Consider the following 21,802-nt stretch of genomic DNA (forward strand, 5'->3'; position numbering starts at 1 on the left):
AAACAGAATGGTTACTAATTTCCTACAACTTTCAATGACGTATCGGAGATAAATTACAAGATTTCTGTTCATTATGTTGAGTGGAGGGTTGTTGGCCACCAAGTGAGGGAGGGGAGGGATGCCAACTTTTTTGCCACTGAGTGTAGATCTGCAAAGCATGATTACCTAGAATAAATATGTCTACTAATAACTGAAGTGCTGAAACGGCTTTAACGCTCCATCAATTAATCCGCATTTTTCCTGCGAAAACTGTACAGATACCAGGAAGTGGATTGAGTGGTGGAATTAATTTGAGCTTTTATGACATGTTAATAATGACAGCGTTTACCTTTTTTTTGCAGAGGTTTGCACTTCGCCCATCTGATACCGATAACAGTGCTACAGAATAATCTAACTGGTCTCGCTCCACGACTCGATAAGTGATAAACTCGTACTAAGTTTGACCAAAAGGAGCAGTGTAGGAATTGAAAAATAACGCATAAAATGGCGGTATGAAAACAAGTGTGACAAAATAAACGAAGCGTACTTAGCTTTCTAACAGGATGGCACTTATAATTCTCCTATCCAGAGGCATGCTTTTTTAAAATTAAGCATATTTTTTTGGATTCTCTTATCAAATACTCTTTTTTTATTGAACACAGCATAAAAGATATTTCAATTCCGGCCACAATTGAATTTATCGCTGCAATTTAAAAGAATCCAGTTATGAAAGTGAGCCCATTTTCTATTTCTGGATAGCAGGCAAAGATTTGCTTCTCTAGAAAGCCCCTAACTTGCAAATTTGCTTTAATTTTGGTTGATGACCTGGCCGCACGAGTAAGGTGACTTTATGAGACATGCGCGAACCCACGACCAGGTTACTAAAATGTTTTCAAAATGGCAGCGTTTTAGGAAAAATTTCAAGCATATTATTTGCACACAGTTTTTGAGGGTTATATGAATATTTGAAGTCTAAATTCGCGGTAAGTGGAAATTTTGTAAACATACTTTTTAATGGGACAGAAAAATAGTGTGGGTTTCATAAGTATGCATCACAATTAAACCTAATATAAAACATTCAACATCACATCAAGACTTCGATAAATACAAACTTTAATGATACGACCTACTCACATGACTATATTAATTTGATGAATATTTCCTCCGCTTACTATGATGATAGAGTTTTCTGTTTGTAAAATTCTCATACAAAAGAGAAAAAAAAGCAAGCAAACACTAACTGTGTACAAACAACCATGTTCCTCGTTTTACATTGACGTAATTATTTTCCTTGATGTTATAATAGTGATAATAATAATGATAATAACTCTCTGAGGGGCTCTTCACGGCCAATACAATCTAATTTAAAACAAACATAGTGTGTCAATAAACATAGCGTTTAAAAATCCCAACTGACTAGAGACAGACTAGTTGACTATATACAATTGCAGCCACAGGGGGAGGGAGGGGGGAACTGAGAACAAATCCAGTGAGAAGCAGGGTGCAGGGCTTTAACCGGGACGACCAGATTACAAATCCCCCGCCCCAACCTCTCGGCAACACTGCCTCCACATATACACTGGTAATGAGAACCAGCAGACAGCATACCGGCCAAGCTAAGAGCGGGAGCCATTTTCTAAATCGATTTACCATGAAACAGAGACGCCAAATACAAATAAGCATAAAACCCCTGTTGGCTGGCATCCTTTTTACAAGCAATGTATTTCTTAATTAAAAAGAGTTTTTATAGCTGGTAAATAGGCCTAATATCTAAGAAACCTCTTTAGCCTTTCATAAAATCAATTATCATGTCTACAAAACTCATCGACCTTCATCCAAATTAACGAATATTTACATTTTATTATGGCCTTTGCCGAGGTTTTGTTGGTTTTAAACTCTTGAAGAACATACTGACAGATTCCTAGCATCAAACTGGCAACAGTGTAATGCACAGGACTGTACAAATTGGGATCGTGGGCTATTTCCGACACGCCCAAACCCTCCGTATGAAATGGTGGGTAAGTGCGAGGTCTTTGACGTGGACATGGTTTCCTATTCTATCCTAAAAGGAAAGATGTTGTTATAAGAAATATTTTGTCCTTAGCCTCATTTGAACATTGAAAATCCGAAATGGTCTGTCTATTATCAAATAACAGCGGAGATCCCGCACGCAGGGTATGCCTGTTTATTTCCTAAAGTTAATCTTAATTTAAGGTTTCAAATCCGTAGATGATTCATATTCCTAGATGAACATGCAACAGTAAATTGTTGTTTACAGAAATTGCGGTCGTTTCGCCTTACGACTCACTCAGGTCACTTCGCTAACATTTTAGGTTATGTCATAACGTCTGTTTTTAGTTTTGTTTTCTTCTAAGTGGCGACAAATGAAATGTTGTACCGTGAACATACGGTCGATGAGAAGTTGCTCAAGTTCTGCCGATGGAACCGATCCAACAATAAACGTATTACAATACGTTATTAGCAAGGCGCTGCCCTGAGGCGTTGGCGTAACGACTCGTAGGCGAAATGACTGATCATCGTTTACATAGCAATTTATAATGTAAGCAATCTCTGTGAGTAGAACGTGTGTATATTGTTAAAACTGAGCCATAATAATCTCATGGAGCTTTTTTCACTATGCTGTGGCAGAAATGTCACGAAATGCTAAGAAAGTGCACCGCCTACTTTCCTATTCTAACTGAAACCTCCGATCGAGAAAGACACCCAAATAGGGGAATACCAACTCACTCCCGCCCCCCCTTCTCCCCCAACCGTTCTCTAAGAGATTAAGTTAGGATTCAGAAGATCCTGGATTATCATATGAATTTAACACAACAATGCAATCCTCACTGCTAACAGGTGTGGTCTTGGTCTCCTCCTTCTGGATTTTCTCGGGGAGATTCTTAGTCCTGCTTCGTCTTTTTCGGTACAACTCAAATTTGACCTCGGGTGCGTGCTCTTTGATGTATTTCCAATTCTGACGGATAACCTGTCAAAATTTTATTCACCTGCGGTGAAAAAACTATAATATTCTAATTTCCAAATAAGCCGGAAGATATTCTTGACAGTTTCAAGTTTCAGTGAGGAAGTTGTGCCTCTCTTAAGGTCTCACATAAACTCTCCGAAATGTTATAAGTTCAAAATGACAGCGTTTACTCTAATGTCGCTCAGTTTGCTATTCTTAATAGGGACCTGCACTAAAAGTCCGCAAACAAACTGCATATAGAGAGTGGTAAACAAGCTCAGCTTCACGAATGTTGTATGCAATTTTGAGAGCAACTTCGACACGGGAAACCAACAGAAAAAAAAAGAAGGACAAAGATGGCTGGGAATGGAAAGGATTCATATAGATTGACTAGAAAGGACTCTCCGATTGAGGAAAAAACAAATTTAGCGAGCGATTACGAGCTGGGAATTTATGAATGAACTTACCACAATAAGGAAGAGTATCATCACTGCACAAATGGTTATCGCTGCCACCACAATCAAGCTTATTGTCAATTTGCTCCTCTCGTTCTCTTTATCCATCTCACTACTCTCAGTAGCAGTATTTCGTTTTTCGTGTATTCGCTTGGCATCAGGGAACGTCTTTTCATACGTGTCACTTTTTGTAAACGTTGTAAGTGTGTCTTGCAATTCTTTTCCTGTCGAGTTGGTGGCTGATGAAACCAAAAGATAGTACTCCACCTTCGCTAAGGTCCATCCGTCATTTGCTTTAGCGAGCGAAACGACCTCAAAATCCACGACGTCGTCTTTGTCTTGGTAGAATTCGTTAAGAGCATCTTCTATTGCTGTTTTTATTCTTCTGTACTCAGAATTGTTGTAATCAGCAAAGGGATCCTTCCATTCTACACCAGGCAACAGCAGGCTCATGTTCTGTAGAAGGTTCAAGATCGACGCTTTTTCCATGCAAATGTCGAGGGCGTTGTCAAGTTCATTTTCGACTCTTTCTTTTCCAATATCAGACTCAAATTCAAATTCGCAAAACGTTCCAGGGTTTCTGTGAATCTTCAAGAATTTCTTCACTTTAAAATCAGTAACGCCCGTTACGTTTTCAAGATCCTTTTTCAACAGACTTCTCACAGCCAAAGCCATTTCTTTATACTGCATGGTTTTCTTGCCCAAAGTAGTTTCGTTCCAAGTGATGTTTGTTCCATTGCATTTTACCTCAATTGTAATGCTTTGTTTTTCTGCAGGTTAGTTAAAACGATCGAAAAAGCTGGATCTTAGTAAAATTATTATCTTGTGACTTATAAATATACAATGAACCCACTATTTATTACACAAAACTGGCGCGTTTTATATAATTAAAGATTACATCAACAGATAACACAAAGGCTTTAGATGAGGTACAAACGCAAGACCAAAAAATAAAAAAAGATCTTCATTTCGTCAGGGTATATATATTTTTTCTTATGCCGTCCATTTTTGCCACAAATTTATGGACACGAGAAGATTCCACATACAGACATGCTTTTAAAAAAAAACCCGTTTGGTTCATGGAATTCAAAATTTACATAACATAGTGTTTCAATATGTAACAGTCATAATAGAGTGAGAAAAGATTCAAAGAGTAGAATATTAATTTCCTAAAGTCAATCGAAAGCCTGTTTTCGACTGATGGTGAAACAAGTGATTCAATAACAAAGCCCTATTAATTATTAAGGCCCTTTTTCATTTCATTGACAAATTACCATAGGCCTAATTAAACACCTATTTGTGACTACGAAGAAAATAGTTAAAACAACTCACGCGATCGATTGAGTGAAAAAGTTTAATCTACTGGCGTCAGCCATAAAAACATGTCCTCAGGCAGTTTTTAAATTTTTTTTAAATTCGACAAGGGTAGCTCGAGGATACCTTCTTAAGTTACGATGTTAAGGTTGATTGGTAGAAGTTTCGAAATACTCCTCGTTGTAGGAAACTAACGGCTAGCGACGAAAAATTTTAATTTTTCTCACTCGCAAATTAGCATCACCCCGGCAACAACTATGTCATTTAAAGATCAAAATGGAACTGGTCCAAGAAATCGTGTTACCGCTAGATAACTTTTATTTTCGTTCCGTTTCTACTATGAACTAATTCAGAGTTGAAGAGAGCAAAGATGGCCTTCTATTCCCGCAGTCATGGCTGCAAGATAGACAAGGAAGGTTCCTATGTTTAATAAAATCCTCGTTAAGCCAAAGTTAGATCAAGATAATAATAATAATCGAGAGGTTGTTTTTGAAGTTTAACCAATGAATCCAATTCATTTGAATATCCCAATTATTACCCACCTAGTCAACCCTATTTTAATAACTGTTTGAAGACGTTGATGTCACTTTCAAGGATGGTTTTTTGTGTAATAGTTTGAATTAGTTTAGATCCATGTAATCATCAAGTTTTAAATCCCTTAGACATGTTACCGAGCGAAAGTTATTCACCCAAGAGCTCATTTAACGGAGAGTTTAACGCGATGAATATACCGTACATAAAATAATAACAAAAATGCCTCTTCATCGAAACAGCCTGAAATTTACCGAGTTAATTCCAAGTTTTATCGAGGAACAGATATTTGAATTCAGCTACAAAATCGACCGTTGGTTTTCTTGGCAATAGCGGTTTTATAGTTAAATGGGAAAGCGAAAGTCTATCGAACGACGAATAGAACGTCAGAGTTATTGGAACGCCAGTACACCTTACCTGACATCCAAACTGTAGCTGCAAGCACGGTCATTATTACTGTGACATAGCTTACAATTTTCAGCGATACTTCCTTGGAAGCCATCACGAGGTTTTTCCGATAAAGCAGTTAAGGCGACAACTTGACCTGGGGATACAAATTTTGTGGACCCTACTTCAACTTGTTGAAGCTGCATCTGGTTACGTTTTGACAGTCTGAAGATGTTTTCCCCTCGGATTGCATAAAGTAGTTATTAACGATGCTAATAGATTTATGTGAAAGCTTTTGTTTTGAGACGTTTTCTCTTGTCGGGCCACGCAGATGTTTCATACCTTTATTTTTTTATTTAGTGTTTTCATCCTCCTTTCCTATCCAACATCTCACTCAGTTGGTTGAAAAAATGGTTAAGAAAGATATGGGTACCGGATGAACTCATTCGTAATCTCGCGTTACTCAAAGAAGATACTGTAATTAATTCTCTTAGAACTGTCTCGAAGAGTTCGTGAAGCATTGCAAAATTGTCTGTTTTTCAGCTGGAATTGGCTGATAATGTTTTCTCTGTGCTAATTATGAATGGCGCCCTTGTAACTAGTTTTAACAAAGGCTTTCGTTTATTTGTAATACTTGTATCTTTAACTTTTTTTCCCCTCAAACAAAAACATGACTGTTTATATTCATACTTTGCCTAAAAGCATCATCCCTTAGTTGGCAACTTTTTCGCCCAACTATAACACTTCGTCTCTAAGTTTTTACGGGCTCTTGCTTCATAATGTTTAATTTAAAAGTCTTTCGTATGTTTATAATACCTACTCCCCTAAGCTATTTCCTCCGCAAACCAAATTATGGCTGTTTATATTCAAACTTTGCCTAAAATCTTTCATTCCTACGGGCTATTGTTTCATAATGTATGATTTCATATAGTCTTTCGTATGTTTGTAATGCTTGTGCCCTTAAGCTTTCTGCTCCTCAAACCAACACATGTCTGTTTACATTTATACTTGGCCTAAAAGTGTTCATCCCTTTGTTGAGCAATGTTCGCCCATCTATCACCGTAAGATCGTTAGCGCCTATATATTACACGCCTTAACGCGTGTAATTTATTCGAAATGCTCTTGCGGCTTCGGCGGTTTAAAATTCGTCGTCTTGGCAGGACAGTTATTCAGTTCGCTTTAATTCACTTGGAAACACAACTGCAGTATACAGTGCAGTTTATGTACCATTTCCATATCTAGGTTTTGTTTCGCTTTCGGCGCGGGCTTTTCTTCAATGTAACGTTGGTTTATAAGTATATTTCTTTCAGTAGTTTAACCGCACGCTACGCTAAGGTATCGCTCTACCGCAAGGTATCTTTGTACTGCTTGTCAAGTCAATACAGATTAAACGCGTATTAAAATGTCATTCCTGGTGTCAGCATCGAATCCGCTATGTTGGCAGTTATAATTACCTTCGCCATTTAGTTCTTTCGGGCTGCACGATTTAATAGTCTTTACTATACTTGTGCCTTTAAGCTTTGAGTCTATACTTGTGCCTTTAAGCTTTTTGTACCCCAAACCAAACCGATGACTTTTTATATTCCCACTTTACTTGAAAGTGTTCATCACTTTGTTCAGCAATTTTCGCCCAGATAACTAATTTCGGCTTTTATTTCTCACGGGCTTTTGTTTCATAATATATAATTTTATATGCGTGAGCTACATATCGACAACCTTAGGGCTAGGTCTTAAAATTGCAACTTCTTCTAGCTAAAAAAAAATTAACTAATCGCTCAAAACATTTTTAATGCTGGCAAAGATTTAGGAAAATGCATTTTTCTTACACAAAATCGTCTTCTTACTGTGTGACTTGGAATCAAAGGTTTCACATAAGAAATCATTCCATTTTACGGGAAAGGCCCGTGACTAATTTTAAGATGTCAGTGAATGTTTGATTGTCAAGTTTTAATCATCGTGGCCTGATAACAGTAATCATCCTAAAGGGCATCAGTTTGAGAGTCTATCTGTAAGTTGCAAGTTATTTAAAGGTGGAGAGTAAGCTCTACCTTACACTCAAGTTATGAGAGTTGGAGTCAATTGCAAATTCTGAAAGCATTTGACAAACTCTATCAGAAAATCTGTATAAACTTATTTTGGACTAAGAGTTGAAAAGGTTTCTACAACCCCATTCCTCTTTTCGTAGTCGGATATTACCAGAATGCAATCTTGGGGACATAAAATTCTTCGTAACTTGACATTGAACGGGGAGGGGGGAGCGGAAAAAATACCAATAGCAGACTTTTGTAACCCTTTTAATCAGGGTTGTTGTTTGCGTCTTGCGTGATGAAACGTCACTTTCAGGTGACGGTGAGGACGCGTTCTTATAACATGTCGATTTTCATCAGTACGCTTCAATTATAAATTATCGATTTGTTTCAGGTGTGACCCATTACAGAGTTTCTATGAGAGATTGAATAGCAAACAAATTTTTTTTACTGGAGTGGTTTGGACACTCTTCAAGATATAAATGACTTTCATTTATTTTTTAATATATGTACAATGTTCTATCAATTTAGTACAGTTTGTAAGATCACTTAATCAAAATAGTGTTCGTCATATAAGCGTCAGAGCTGAAAAACACGACCAAGCATGTCACGAAATTGCTTTTGATCGTAAATTAAAATGGCGGTGGTTTTGAAAACAGTCAACATGATGATATTCTCTGTCCACACAAGTTTTCATCACATCAGCAAATTTAGGCCGATTTCTACTGTGTAGACCTTCCCCTCTTCATTACAAATATCGACTTACCTGAAGCGCGATCTGGACAAACTGTATCTATGCAATGGAGATGCTAAAGTTTCTAACATGATCTCTATTTGTGCCCTAAGATGAAAATGTGTTGTTCTAACGATATTTCGTGCTCTCTCTCACAGGGATTTCTACAGCGAAAGTTTATCGTACATTTAAGCTAGATCGCAAAACTAAGCCACTTTTCAAACTTCATCGATTTTCCGCGTTAGCCTGGAAATGTTGGTGACACGTGTCGGCCTTTTTAAGCTCTGTCATCCCTAGCAAGGTTACTTGTTTTTCCTCAAATCATGTGCTAGTTTTTTTACCTCGTCGAAACACATTATGTAAAGGCTGATAATTATGCACATGCATATATCTCTCTTTAACTTTAAAGCTACTATAACTAACTTAGGCTTTGTGGACTTACGACTGCCTTTGACGTTGCAGACATGTATACAGATTCCATAAGAGAATGACTTTGCTCCACAAAAGTATAAATACATTTATTGTTACGGTTGAGAAGTGTACTCTCCAGTCCAAAGTTCTGTATAAGGTTATTACAGTCAATTTCTGTGCAAACTGTAATTAGCTAAGCTGCAGTTTCTCCTGGAGATGGAATTGACACCTGTCTTCTCTTTTCCTGAGCAGTCTGGTTTCGATGGCAGAACTGAAAAAGATGTAATTCTTCAAGTAAGATTCTGCATTATTCTGAAGGTTAAAATGTGTCCTTCAAGGTGATTCAAAGCCTTTTTCTTATTTTAAACAGTAGATACTTTTGGGTCGATTCCATCCCATATGTTCATTATTTCCTTGAAGGTTGCACATCAAACAATTGTTCACTACGTTATCAACGAGTTTTGATAAAAAAAAAAAGTATCATGTCAACAAGCAATGTTCCATTATGATATTTGAGATAAACAATAAGAGTGAGAGCGAAAGAGGAATCACAGCAAAAAAAGCTAGCGTTAACCGAACGGAAAACGAAGATTGAATTCACGGAAAACGCGGCTTTTTATGAACTTTTACCCATGTTTTGCGTACGGAAAATCCAACGTTTTCCGTGCGTTTTCGCATCGGTGAATCCCAGTATTCGTTCCATTATAAGGTAGTTTTCCTTCGCGGTAAATGCAAGTAAACAAATCATCTTCCGACGTCAACCACTCGGCTAACTCACTGCAAACAGCTTGTTTTCCTTTTGTTCATTGGCATTTTCCCCGTATGCAACAACGTATTCACCGGAGTTAGCGGCTGGAAACACGCATTTTCCTGGAAGATTGATGTGTGTAAATGCAGGAAAAAGCAGTGATTTCCTGTGTTTGCCGTTCGTACAACGCATAGAAAATGTCATGTTTTCTTCTGTTCGGAACCATTTTTCGCACGGTTAACGAAATGTTCACAAGAGTTTTCCGGTCGAAAGCATGCATTTTCCAACATTTCTTCCCATTGGTGGATTCGAGCAAATTCGATGAAACGCATTTTCCGATTGCCCTACTTGTAAGATTCAAAATATCGATAGTTTGAATGCATTTGTGTTATGTGAACTTACCTTTTTAAAGACAAATGCTTTAATTATGATAAGCAACGAAAGAAAAGCCAGCGCTTTGAGCACTATCGACCAAATAGACAGAGAGTCACTTTTCTCTTCGTACGTATCGTCTCCACCCACTTGAAACTCATCTTTTTTCAGGTTTGTGTGTGCCTGCGATCTTGGTGCAGAGGATAACTGTTGGTTACCTGCGGTGGACTGTGTTCCCGATACTGAATTATCTGTGGAGGACTGCGCACCAGATTGCGAAGCCCCTGTCGAAGACTGTGCTAACGATGATGAAGCACCTGTGGTAGACCATTTGTTACCGTTGGAGGACTGTGTCGTTGATGTCGAAGCCCCTGATGTGGATTGTGCTTGACCTAAGGTGAACTGTGTTTCCGATACTGATGATGTCGGCCAAGCTGCTATTAGCCTGGACTGACAGGGGTCCTGAAGTTCAGAAGGCGTCATCATTTCTCAGATTTTTTAAAATTTTCTTAACTTAAGGAGCTTTGTTCATAATTACCTTAACATTTTACCTCTTAATATCGGTATCCATGTTCTCCCTTCTCTTCTTTATACATTTCCTAAGCTGCTTACAAGAAACATTTTTAACAATCAAGAGGTCCTTTAGTTCATGATCATTTCCATTATTATCATGACCTTCATGTGTGATTCAGTGATATTGTGAGGAGAAATTAGATGCATGGCACTCTAAAGGTCAAAGGGTATATTATAATTTAACTGTCGTTCAGAGTCATTGTTATGACCCAAAATTCACTTCTTCAATCTATCAGTCTTTCACTCCTTCCTTTCATTCCTGTTAACTGTTTGTTAAGTCCGCTGACCAGCGCATGAGACATTCGTATAATTAGTTCCCGTGTGAAAGTCAATTGATGAGTGAGAACTGTCAAAATTGGCTGCTGAGAAATAACCCGTTGTTCAATGACAGATTTTAGCGCAATAAATTTTACTGGTGGATGGAAATAGGCTGAATTAAGACTGCGGCATATATTGCGCATATTAGACACTTGCATAAATATTCGACTGGAGGGCGATAAGCCGTATTACAGTTCAGTATTTATAGGGGCTTCTGCACAAACCTTGTTGATCCCGAATTTAATTATTCGACTGCCTAAAAGCTCAAAATCGATTAATTGTACTTTAGAATGAATAAATTAACTTTTTAAAAAACAGGAACAGGAAACACAAACGCTATTGTTCGGCAGTTGGCTTCTTAAATTCTGATTACGGCGCACGAAATGGGTACACTCACACTTCATGAGGTGATAACTTGATTTCAAAGATTCGATCCTTTATTAATCGTTTCATTTTATCTTTTGTGGTAAATTATTTTTTGCGCCATTTTTTCAGGGTGAATTCAGCACTTCAAGCTCCCTTATTGATGACGTCACGATGTCAGGAGACCACACCCATCCAAGAAAGGTTCCTTTTGCAATGAGCAAACCGTTAATTTTCATCAGCCATTCCAAGGAAAACACAGTGTCGACTGCTAAAGAGGTAAAATAAATGTTATGAGTTAGACTTAACTAATTTTTTACCGTCCCAAGTTGGTCCCAAAATCAAACCAAATGCAATGGGTCTGAAACTATAGGTGGGATTTGGAAAGGAATGATTCAGCTGTGATAAGGGTCCTGAATCCCGACTGTCATTATGTTGTGTTCTTGAGAGAAGCACTTTACTATTTCCGCTGAGCCTTTAACCCTTTACACACCAACATAATTGTGCTTATTCTCCATGAAACATTCATCAGCTATGAAACTGTAAGGAGATATTGAATGAAAGTCACTAGTAAGGGTTAAAAACTTAATTCGTACCTGTAATTTGCCAAGAACAACTTAACAAAACACTAAAATTAAGTCAAGAAGAGTAACAGCGCCTTTTGAAACTTCACATTACAGTACCAAGAAAAACTAGGCAGCTATGCGAGATCAGTCTAAAAACCCTTTCAATCCCAAGATCTCATTGGTAATTCTCCTTACTGTCTGCCATACAATTCTTATGATGTTAGTTCTGAGAATTTGGTATTGGGTCAACTAATAATCCCCTAACTTACATTACTCTTTATTCTCAACACTTGTCTATTTGATATTGTATTGATTTGGTAAGGAGAAATTTTGTCTTGGTCACTCATGGGAGTTAAAGGGTTAAGCAGACTTTTTTTTATATATTTTCGTAGGATTGGCCTCAGGATGAAGAAACTCAGAAAGAAGGCGATGAATCTGAATTTACCAAATTAAAATATACTCCGGCGATACTTCAGCAAGTACAAGCGTTTGAACAAGGAACTATCAACACAAGCGACGAAGAAGAAAATGATAAAAACAAACTAATGAGAAGCGAGCCCAAAAAGCTGAGACATATTTCACTCAGCGCTACTGCATCACAGCAAATGAAAATTTCCGAAGAGCGACGACGGAGAGAGCATGAGATTCGACCTTTAGGTGGAGTGATCAAGGTAGGTCTTCCTGCTTCCTAATCAGAAGTGGATATGAAAGGGGTTACGGTGCTGATACAATCACATTGGCCACGCTTAAAAATCCTATACCTTTATGACTCATAAAGGTATAGAAGTTCTTAGGTTGCGATTAAATCGCAGCCTATCACTTCGCGGTGATGGGCATCGTAGACCAACAGCTTTTCATTAAGTCGGGTAGAACAAAACCACCTTCTCATGGAGTCATATGCATGTATACATGAGTGCGTAATCAACTTCAGTCACACTATAATATGATATAACTTTTATTTTATAATGTATAGCGTACTGAGGCACTGAAGGAAATTTTCTGGTTTGAAGTGTGCCATACATATGGTAAGATGTAAGTTCGGAAAATTACAATGAGGGGCAAAAGTCTTGGTGCTCTCTGCTACATTTTGTATTTTTTGTATAACCGTCGGTTATTTATCAACCTCTCTGCCTTATTTCAATGTTACCTGATGTAAACAGAATGGTTACTAATTTCCTACAACATTGCGAGGACTTTCAATGACGTATCGGAGATAAATTACAAGATTTCTGTTCATCATGTTGAGAGGAGGGTTGTTGGCCACCAAGTGAGGGAGGGGAGGGATGCCAACTTTTTTTGCCACTGAGTGTAGATCTGCAACGCATGATTACCTAGAATAAATATGTCTACTAATAACTGAAGTGCTGAAACGGCTTTAACGCTCCATCAATTAATCCGCATTTTTCCTGCGGAAACTGTACAGATACCAGGAAGTGGATTGAGTGGTGGAATTAATTTGAGCTTTTATGACATGTTAATAATGACAGCGTTTACCTTTTTTTTGCAGAGGTTTGCACTTCGCCCATCTGATACCGATAACAGTGCTACAGAATAATCTAACTGGTCTCGCTCCACGACTCGATAAGTGATAAACTCGTACTAAGTTTGACCAAAAGGAGCAGTGTAGGAATTGAAAAATAACGCATAAAATGGCGGTATGAAAACAAGTGTGACAAAATAAACGAGGCGTACTCAGCTTTCTAACAGGATGGCACTTATAATTCTCCTATCCAGAGGCATGCTTTTTTAAAATTAAGCATATTTTTTTGGATTCTCTTATCAAATACTCTTTTTTTATTGAACACAGCATAAAAGATATTTCAATTCCGGCCACAATTGAATTTATCGCTGCAATTTAAAAGAATCCAGTTATGAAAGTGAGCCCATTTTCTATTTCTGGATAGCAGGCAAAGATTTGCTTCTCTAGAAAGCCCCTAACTTGCAAATTTGCTTTAATTTTGGTTGATGACCTGGCCGTACCCACGGCCAGGTTACTAAAATGTTTTCAAAATGGCAGCGTTTTAGGAAAAATTTCAAGCATATTATTTGCACACAGTTTTTGAGGGTTATATGACTATTTGAAGTCTAAATTCGCGGTAGGTGGAAATTTTGTAAACATACTTTTTAATGGGACAGAAAAATAGTGTGGGTTTCATAAGTATGCATCACAATTAAACCTAATATAAAACATTCAACATCACATCGAGAGTAACACCAGTCTTTAACTTTAATGATACGACCTACTCACATGACTATATTAATTTGATGAATATTTCCTCCGCTTACTATGATGATAGAGTTTTCTGTTTGTAAGATTCTCATACAAAAGAGAAAAAAAAGCAAGCAAACACTAACTGTGTACAAACAACCATGTTCCTCGTTTTACATTGACGTAATTATTTTCCTTGATGTTATAATAGTGATAATAATAATGATAATAACTCTCTGAGGGGCTCTTCACGGCCAATACAATCTAATTTAAAACAAACATAGTGTGTCAATAAACATAGCGTTTAAAAATCCCAACTGACTAGAGACAGACTAGTTGACTATATACAATTGCAGCCACAGGGGGAGGGAGGGGGGAACTGAGAACAAATCCAGTGAGAAGCAGGGTGCAGGGCTTTAACTGGGACGACCAGATTACAAATCCCCCGCCCCAACTTATCGGCCACACCGCCTCCACATATACACTGGTAATGAGAACCAGCAGACAGCATACCGGCCAAGCTAAGAGCGGGAGCCTTTTTCTAAATCGATTTACGATGAAACAGAGACGCCAAATACAAATAAGCATAAAACCCCTGTTGGCTGGCATCCTTTTTACAAGCAATGTATTTCTTAATTAAAAAGAGTTTTTATAGCTGGTAAATAGGCCTAATATCTAAGAAACCTCTTTAGCCTTTCATAAAATCAATTATCATGTCTACAAAACTCATCGACCTTCATCCAAATTAACGAATATTTACATTTTATTATGGCCTTTGTCGAGGTTTTGTTGGTTTTAAACTCTTGAAGAACATACTGACAGATTCCTAGCATCAAACTGGCAACAGTGTAATGCACAGGACTGTACAAATTGGGATCGTGGGCTATTTCCGACACGCCCAAACCCTCCGTATGAAATGGTAGGTAAGTGCGAGGTCTTTGATGTGGACATGGTTTCCTATTCTATCCCAAAAGGAAAGATGTTGTTATAAGAAATATTTTGTCCTTAGCCTCATTTGAACGTTGAAAATCCGAAATGGTCTATCTATTATCAAATAATAACAGCGGAGATCCCGCACGCAGGGTATGCCTGTTTATTTCCTAAAGTTAATCTTAATTTAAGGTTTCAAATCCGTAGATGATTCATATTCCTAGATGAACATGCAACAGTAAATTGTTGTTTACAGAAATTACAGTCGTTTCGCCCCTACGACTCTTTCAGGTCACTTCGCTAACATTTTAGGTTATGTCATAACGTCTGTTTTTAGTTTTGTTTTCTTCCAAGTGGCGACAAATGAAATGTTGTACCGTGAACATACGGTCGATGAGAAGTTGCTCAAGTTCTGCCGATGGAACCGATCCGACAATAAACGTATTACAATACGTTATTAGCAAGGCGCTGCCCTGAGGCGTTGGCGTAACGACTCGTAGGCGAAATGACTGATCATCGTTTACATAGCAATTTATAATGTAAGCAATCTCTGTGAGTAGAACGTGTGTATATTGTTAAAACTGAGCCATAATAATCTCATGGAGCTTTTTCCACTATGCTGTGGCAGAAATGTCATGAAATGCTTAGAAAGCGCACCGCCTACTTTCCTACTCTAACTGAAGCCTCCGATCGAGAAAGACACCCAAATAGGGGAGTACCAACTCACTCCCGCCCCCCCTTTTCCCCCAACCGTTCTCTAAGAGATTAAGTTAGGATTCAGAAGATACTGGATTATCATATGAATTTAACACAACAATGCAATCCTCACTGCTAACAGGTGTGGTCTTGGTCTCCTCCTTCTGGATTTTCTCGGGGAGATTCTTAGCCCTGCTTCGTCTTTTTCGGTACATTTCAAATTTGACCTCGGGTGCGTGCTCTTTGATGTATTTCCAATTCTGACGGATAACCTGTCAAAATTTTATTCAGCTGCGGTGAAAAAACTATAATATTCTAATTTCCAAATAAGCCGGAAGATATTCTTGACAGTTTCAAGTTTTAGTGAGGAAGTTGTGCCTCTCTTAAGGTCTCACATAAACTCTCCGAAATGTTATAAGTTCAAAATGACAGCGTTTACTCTAATGTCGCTCAGTTTGATATTCTTACTTGGGACCTGCACTAAAAGTCCGCAAACAAACTGCATATAGAGAGTGGTCAACAAGCTCAGCTTCACGAATGTTTTATGCAATTTTGAGAGCAACTTCGACACGGGAAACCAACAGAAAAAGAAAGAAGGACAAAGATGGCTGGGAATGGAAAGGATTCACGTAGATTGACTATAAAGGACTCTCCGATTGAGGAAAAAACAAATTTAGCGAGCGATTTCGAGCTGGGAATTTATGAATGAACTTACCACAATAAGGAAGAGTATCATCACTGCACAAATGGTTATCGCTGCCACCACAATCAAGCTTATTGTCAATTTGCTCCTCTGGTTCTCTTTATCCATCTCACTACTCTCAGTAGCAGTATTTCGTTTTTCGTGTATTCGCTTGGCATCAGGGAACGTCTTTTCATACGTGTCACTTTTTGTAAACGTTTTAAGTGTGTCTTGCAATTCCTTTCCTGTCGCGTTGGTGGCTGATGAAACCAAAAGATAGTACTCCACCTTCGCTAAGGTCCATCCGTCATTTGCTTTAGCGAGCGAAACGACCTCAAAATCCACGACGTCGTCTTTGTCTTGGTAGAATTCGTTAAGAGCATCTTCTATTGCTGTTTTTATTCTTCTGTACTCAGAATTGTTGTAATCAGCAAAGGGATCCTTCCATTCTACACCAGGCAACAGGAGGCTCATGTTCTGTCGAAGGTTCACGATCGACGCTTTTTCCATGCAAATGTCGAGGGCGTTGTCAAGTTCATTTTCGACTCTTTCTTTTCCAAGATCAGACTCAAATTCAAATTCGCAAAACGTTCCAGGGTTTCTGTGAATCTTCAAGAATTTTTTCACTTTAAAATCAGTAACGCCCGTTACGTTTTCAAGATCCTTTTTCAACAGACTTCTCACAGCCAAAGCCATTTCTTTATACTGCATGGTTTTCTTGTCCAAAGTGGTTTCGTTCCAAGTGATGTTTGTTCCATTGCATTTTACCTCAATTGTAATGCTTTGTTTTTCTGCAGGTTAGTTAAAACGATCGAAAAAGCTGGATCTTAGTAAAATTATTATCTTGTGACTTATAAATATACAATGAACCCACTATTTATTACACAAAACTGGCGCGTTTTATATAATTAAAGATTACATCAACAGATAACACAAAGGCTTTAGATGAGGTACAAACGCAAGACCAAAAAATAAAAAATGATCTTCATTTCGTCAGGGTATATATATTTTTTCTTATGCCGTCCATTTTTGCCACAAATTTATGGACACGAGAAGATTCCACATACAGACATGCTTTTAAAAAAAACCCGTTTGGTTCATGGAATTCAAAATTTACATAACATAGTGTTTCAATATGTAACAGTCATAATAGAGTGAGAAAAGATTCAAAGAGTAGAATATTAATTTCCTAAAGTCAATCGAAAGCCTGTTTTCGACTGATGGTGAAACAAGTGATTCAATAACAAAGCCCTATTAATTATTAAGGCCCTTTTTCATTTCATTGACAAATTACCATAGGCCTAATTAAACACCTATTTGTGACTACGAAGAAAATAGTTAAAACAACTCACGCGATCGATTGAGTGAAAAAGTTTAATCTACTGGCGTCAGCCATAAAAACATGTCCTCAGGCAGTTTTTAAGTTTTTTTTAAATTCGACAAGGGTAGCTCGAGGATACCTTCTTAAGTTACGATGTTAAGATTGATTGGTAGAAGTTTCGAAATACTCCTCGTTGTAGGAAACTAACGGCTAGCGACGAAAAATTTTAATTTTTCTCACTCGCAGAATTAGCATCACCCCGGCAACAACTATGTCATTTAAAGATCAAAATGGAACTGGTCCAAGAAATCGTGTTACCGCTAGATAACTTTTATTTTCGTTCCGTTTCTACTATGAACTAATTCAGAGTTGAAGAGAGCAAAGATGGCCTTCTATTCCCGCAGTCATGGCTGCAAGATAGACAAGGAAGGTTCCTATGTTTAATAAAATCCTCGTTAAGCCAAAGTTAGATCAAGATAATAATAATAATCGAGAGGTTGTTTTTGAAGTTTAACCAATGAATCCAATTCATTTGAATATCCCAATTATTACCCACCTAGTCAACCCTATTTAAATAACTGTTTGAAGACGTTGATGTCACTTTCAAGGATGGTTTTTTGTGTTATTTATTTTTTTGTGTGAATTAGTTTAGATCCATGTAATCATCAAGTTTTAAATTCCTTAGACATGTTACCGAGCGAAAGTTATTCGCCCAAGAGCTCATTTAACGGAGAGTTTAACGCGATGAATATACCGTACATAAAATAATAACAAAAATGCCTCTTCATCGAAACAGCCTGAAATTTACCGAGTTAATTCCAAGTTTTATCGAGGAACAGATATTTGAATTCAGCTACAAAATCGACCGTTGGTTTTCTTGGCAATAGCGCTTTTATAGTTAAATGGGAAAGCGAAAGTCTATCGAACGACGAATAGAACGTCAGAGTTATTGGAACGCCAGTACACCTTACCTGACATCCAAACTGTAGCTGCAAGCATGGTCATTATTACTGTGACATAGCTTACAATTTTCAGCGATGCTTCCTTGGAAGCCATCACGAGGTTTTTCCGATAAAGCAGTTAAGGCGACAACTTGACCTGGGGATACAAATTTTGTGGACCCTACTTCAACTTGTTGAAGCTGCATCTGGTTACGTTTTGACAGTCTGAAGATGTTTTCCCCTCGGATTGCATAAAGTAGTTATTAACGATGCTAATAGATTTATGTGAAAGCTTTTGTTTTGAGACGTTTTCTCTTGTCGGGCCACGCAGATGTTTCATACCTTTATTTTTTTATTTAGTGTTTTCATCCTCCTTTCCTATCCAACATCTCACTCAGTTGGTTGAAAAAATGGTTGAGAAAGATATGGGTACCGGATGAACTCATTCGTAATCTCGCGTTACTCAAAGAAGATACTGTAATTAATTCTCTTAGAACTGTCTCGAAGAGTTTGTGAAGCATTGCAAAATTGTCTGTTTTTCAGCTGGAATTGGCTGATAATGTTTTCTCTGTTCTAATTATGAATGGCGCCCTTGTAACTAGTTTTAACAAAGGCTTTCGTTTATTTGTAATACTTGTATCTTTAACTTTTTTTCCCCTCAAACAAAAACATGACTGTTTATATTCATACTTTGCCTAAAAGCATCATCCCTTAGTTGGCAACTTTTTCGCCCAACTATCACACTTCGTCTCTAAGTTTTTACGGGCTCTTGCTTCATAATGTTTAATTTAAAAGTCTTTCGTATGTTTATAATACTTACTCCCCTAAGCTATTTCCTCCGCAAACCAAATTATGGCTTTTTATATTCAAACTTTGCCTAAAATCTTTCATTCCTACGGGCTATTGTTTCATAATGTATGATTTCATATAGTCTTTCGTATGTTTGTAATGCTTGTGCTCTTAAGCTTTCTGCTCCTCAAACCAACACATGTCTGTTTACATTTATACTTGGCCTAAAAGTGTTCATCCCTTTGTTGAGCAATGTTCGCCCATCTATCACCGTAAGATCGTTAGCGCCTATATATTACACGCCTTAACGCGTGTAATTTATTCGAAATGCTCTCGCGGCTTCGGCGGTTTAAAATTCGTCGTCTTGGCAGGACCGTTATTCAGTTCGCTTTAATTCACTTGGAAACACAACTGCAGTATACAGTGCAGTTTATGTACCATTTCCATATCTAGGTTTTGTTTCGCTTTCGGCGCGGGCTTTTCTTCAATGTAACGTTGGTTTATACGTATATTTCTTTCAGTAGTTTAACCGCACGCTACGCTAAGGTATCGCTCTACCGCAAGGTATCTTTGTACTGCTTGTCAAGTCAATACAGATTAAACGCGTATTAAAATGTCATTCCTGGTGTCAGCATCGAATCCGCTATGTTGGCAGTTATAATTACCTTCGCCATTTAGTTCTTTCGGGCTGCACGATTTAATAGTCTTTACTATACTTGTGCCTTTAAGCTTTGAGTCTATACTTGTGCCTTTAAGCTTTTTGTACCCCAAACCAAACCGATGACTTTTTATATTCCCACTTTACTTGAAAGTGTTCATCACTTTGTTCAGCAATTTTCGCCCAGATAACTAATTTCGGCTTTTATTTCTCACGGGCTTTTGTTTCATAATATATAATTTTATATGCGTGAGCTACATATCGACAACCTTAGGGCTAGGTCTTAAAATTGCAACTTCTTCTAGCTAAAAAAAAATTAACTAATCGCTCAAAACATTTTTAATGCTGGCAAAGATTTAGGAAAATGCATTTTTCTTACACAAAATCGTCTTCTTACTGTGTGACTTGGAATCAAAGGTTTCACATAAGAAATCATTCCATTTAACGGGAAAGGCCCGTGACTAATTTTAAGATGTCAGTGAATGTTTGATTGTCAAGTTTTAATCATCGTGGCCTGATAACAGTAATCATCCTAAAGGGCATCAGTTTGAGAGTCTATCTGTAAGTTGCAAGTTATTTAAAGGTGGAGAGTAAGCTCTACCTTACACTCAAGTTATGAGAGTTGGAGTCAATTGCAAATTCTGAAAGCATTTGACAAACTCTATCAGAAAATCTGTATAAACTTATTTTGGACTAAGAGCTGAAAAGGTTTCTACAACCCCATTCCTCTTTTCGTAGTCGGATATTACCAGAATGCAATCTTGGGGACATAAAATTCTTCGTAACTTGACATTGAACGGGGAGGGGGGAGCGGAAAAAATACCAATAGCAGACTTTTGTAACCCTTTTAACCAGGGTTGTTGTTTGCGTCTTGCGTGATGAAACGTCACTTTCAGGTGACGGTGAGGACGCGTTCTTATAACATGTCGATTTTCATCAGTACGCTTCAATTATAAATTATCGATTTGTTTCAGGTGTGACCCATTACAGAGTTTCTATGAGAGATTGAATAGCAAACAAAATTTTTTTACTGGAGTGGTTTGGACACTCTTCAAGATATAAATGACCTTCATTTATTTTTTAATATATGTACAATGTTCTATCAATTTAGTACAGTTTGTAAGATCACTTAATCAAAATAGTGTTCGTCATATAAGGGTCAGAGCTGAAAAACACGACCAAGCATGTCACGAAATTGCTTTTGATCGTAAATTAAAATGGCGGTGGTTTTGAAAACAGTCAACATGATGATATTCTCTGTCCACACAAGTTTTCATCACATCAGCAAATTTAGGCCGATTTCTACTGTGTAGACCTTCCCCTCTTCATTACAAATATCGACTTACCTGAAGCGCGATCTGGACAAACTGTATCTATGCAATGGAGATGCTAAAGTTTCTAACATGATCTCTATTTGTGCCCTAAGATGAAAATGTGTTGTTCTAACGATATTTCGTGCTCTCTCTCACAGGGATTTCTACAGCGAAAGTTTATCGTACATTTAAGCTAGATCGCAAAACTAAGCCACTTTTCAAACTTCATCGATTTTCCGCGTTAGCCTGGAAATGTTGGTGACACGTGTCGGCCTTTTTAAGCTCTGTCATCCCTAGCAAGGTTACTTGTTTTTCCTCAAATCATGTGCTAGTTTTTTTACCTCGTCGAAACACATTATGTAAAGGCTGATAATTATGCACATGCATATATCTCTCTTTAACTTTAAAGCTACTACAACTAACTTAGGCTTTGTGGACTTACGACTGCCTTTGACGTTGCAGACATGTATACAGATTCCATAAGAGAATGACTTTGCTCCACAAAAGTATAAATACATTTA

The 21,802-nt window shown here is 37.7% G+C and overlaps 3 protein-coding genes across 4 annotated transcripts; all 3 read right to left on the reverse strand.

The window, feature by feature from the left end:
* Positions 1-2,756: 2,756 nt before the first annotated feature.
* Positions 2,757-5,821, reverse strand: LOC136283138 (uncharacterized). Of its 2 annotated transcripts, none has more exons than XM_066171481.1 (3): positions 5,662-5,821; positions 3,412-4,169; positions 2,757-2,968 (listed from the first exon to the last, which is right to left on the reverse strand). In XM_066171481.1, exons 1-3 carry the CDS (start codon positions 5,744-5,746, stop codon positions 2,771-2,773), a joined length of 1,041 nt encoding a protein of 346 aa, XP_066027578.1. In that variant the 5' UTR covers positions 5,747-5,821; the 3' UTR covers positions 2,757-2,770. The 2 variants fall into 2 exon arrangements, with proteins under 2 accessions (XP_066027578.1, XP_066027579.1); XM_066171482.1 differs by having other exon boundaries at positions 2,899-2,987.
* A 3,174-nt stretch (positions 5,822-8,995) lies between these two features.
* Positions 8,996-10,405, reverse strand: LOC136282971 (protein rtoA-like). Its single transcript, XM_066171137.1, has 2 exons — positions 9,953-10,405; positions 8,996-9,073 (listed from the first exon to the last, which is right to left on the reverse strand). The coding sequence occupies exons 1-2, from the start codon at positions 10,403-10,405 to the stop codon at positions 8,996-8,998; spliced, it is 531 nt and encodes a 176-aa protein (XP_066027234.1).
* Positions 10,406-13,987: 3,582 nt separating this feature from the next.
* Positions 13,988-18,716, reverse strand: LOC136283140 (uncharacterized). The gene is made up of 3 exons (XM_066171484.1): positions 18,552-18,716; positions 16,293-17,050; positions 13,988-15,849 (listed from the first exon to the last, which is right to left on the reverse strand). Exons 1-3 carry the CDS (start codon positions 18,634-18,636, stop codon positions 15,652-15,654), a joined length of 1,041 nt encoding a protein of 346 aa, XP_066027581.1. The 5' UTR covers positions 18,637-18,716; the 3' UTR covers positions 13,988-15,651.
* Positions 18,717-21,802: the final 3,086 nt, after the last annotated feature.

This window comes from Pocillopora verrucosa, chromosome 8 (genome assembly GCF_036669915.1).
Source record: "Pocillopora verrucosa isolate sample1 chromosome 8, ASM3666991v2, whole genome shotgun sequence".
Lineage (NCBI taxonomy): Eukaryota > Metazoa > Cnidaria > Anthozoa > Scleractinia > Pocilloporidae > Pocillopora > Pocillopora verrucosa.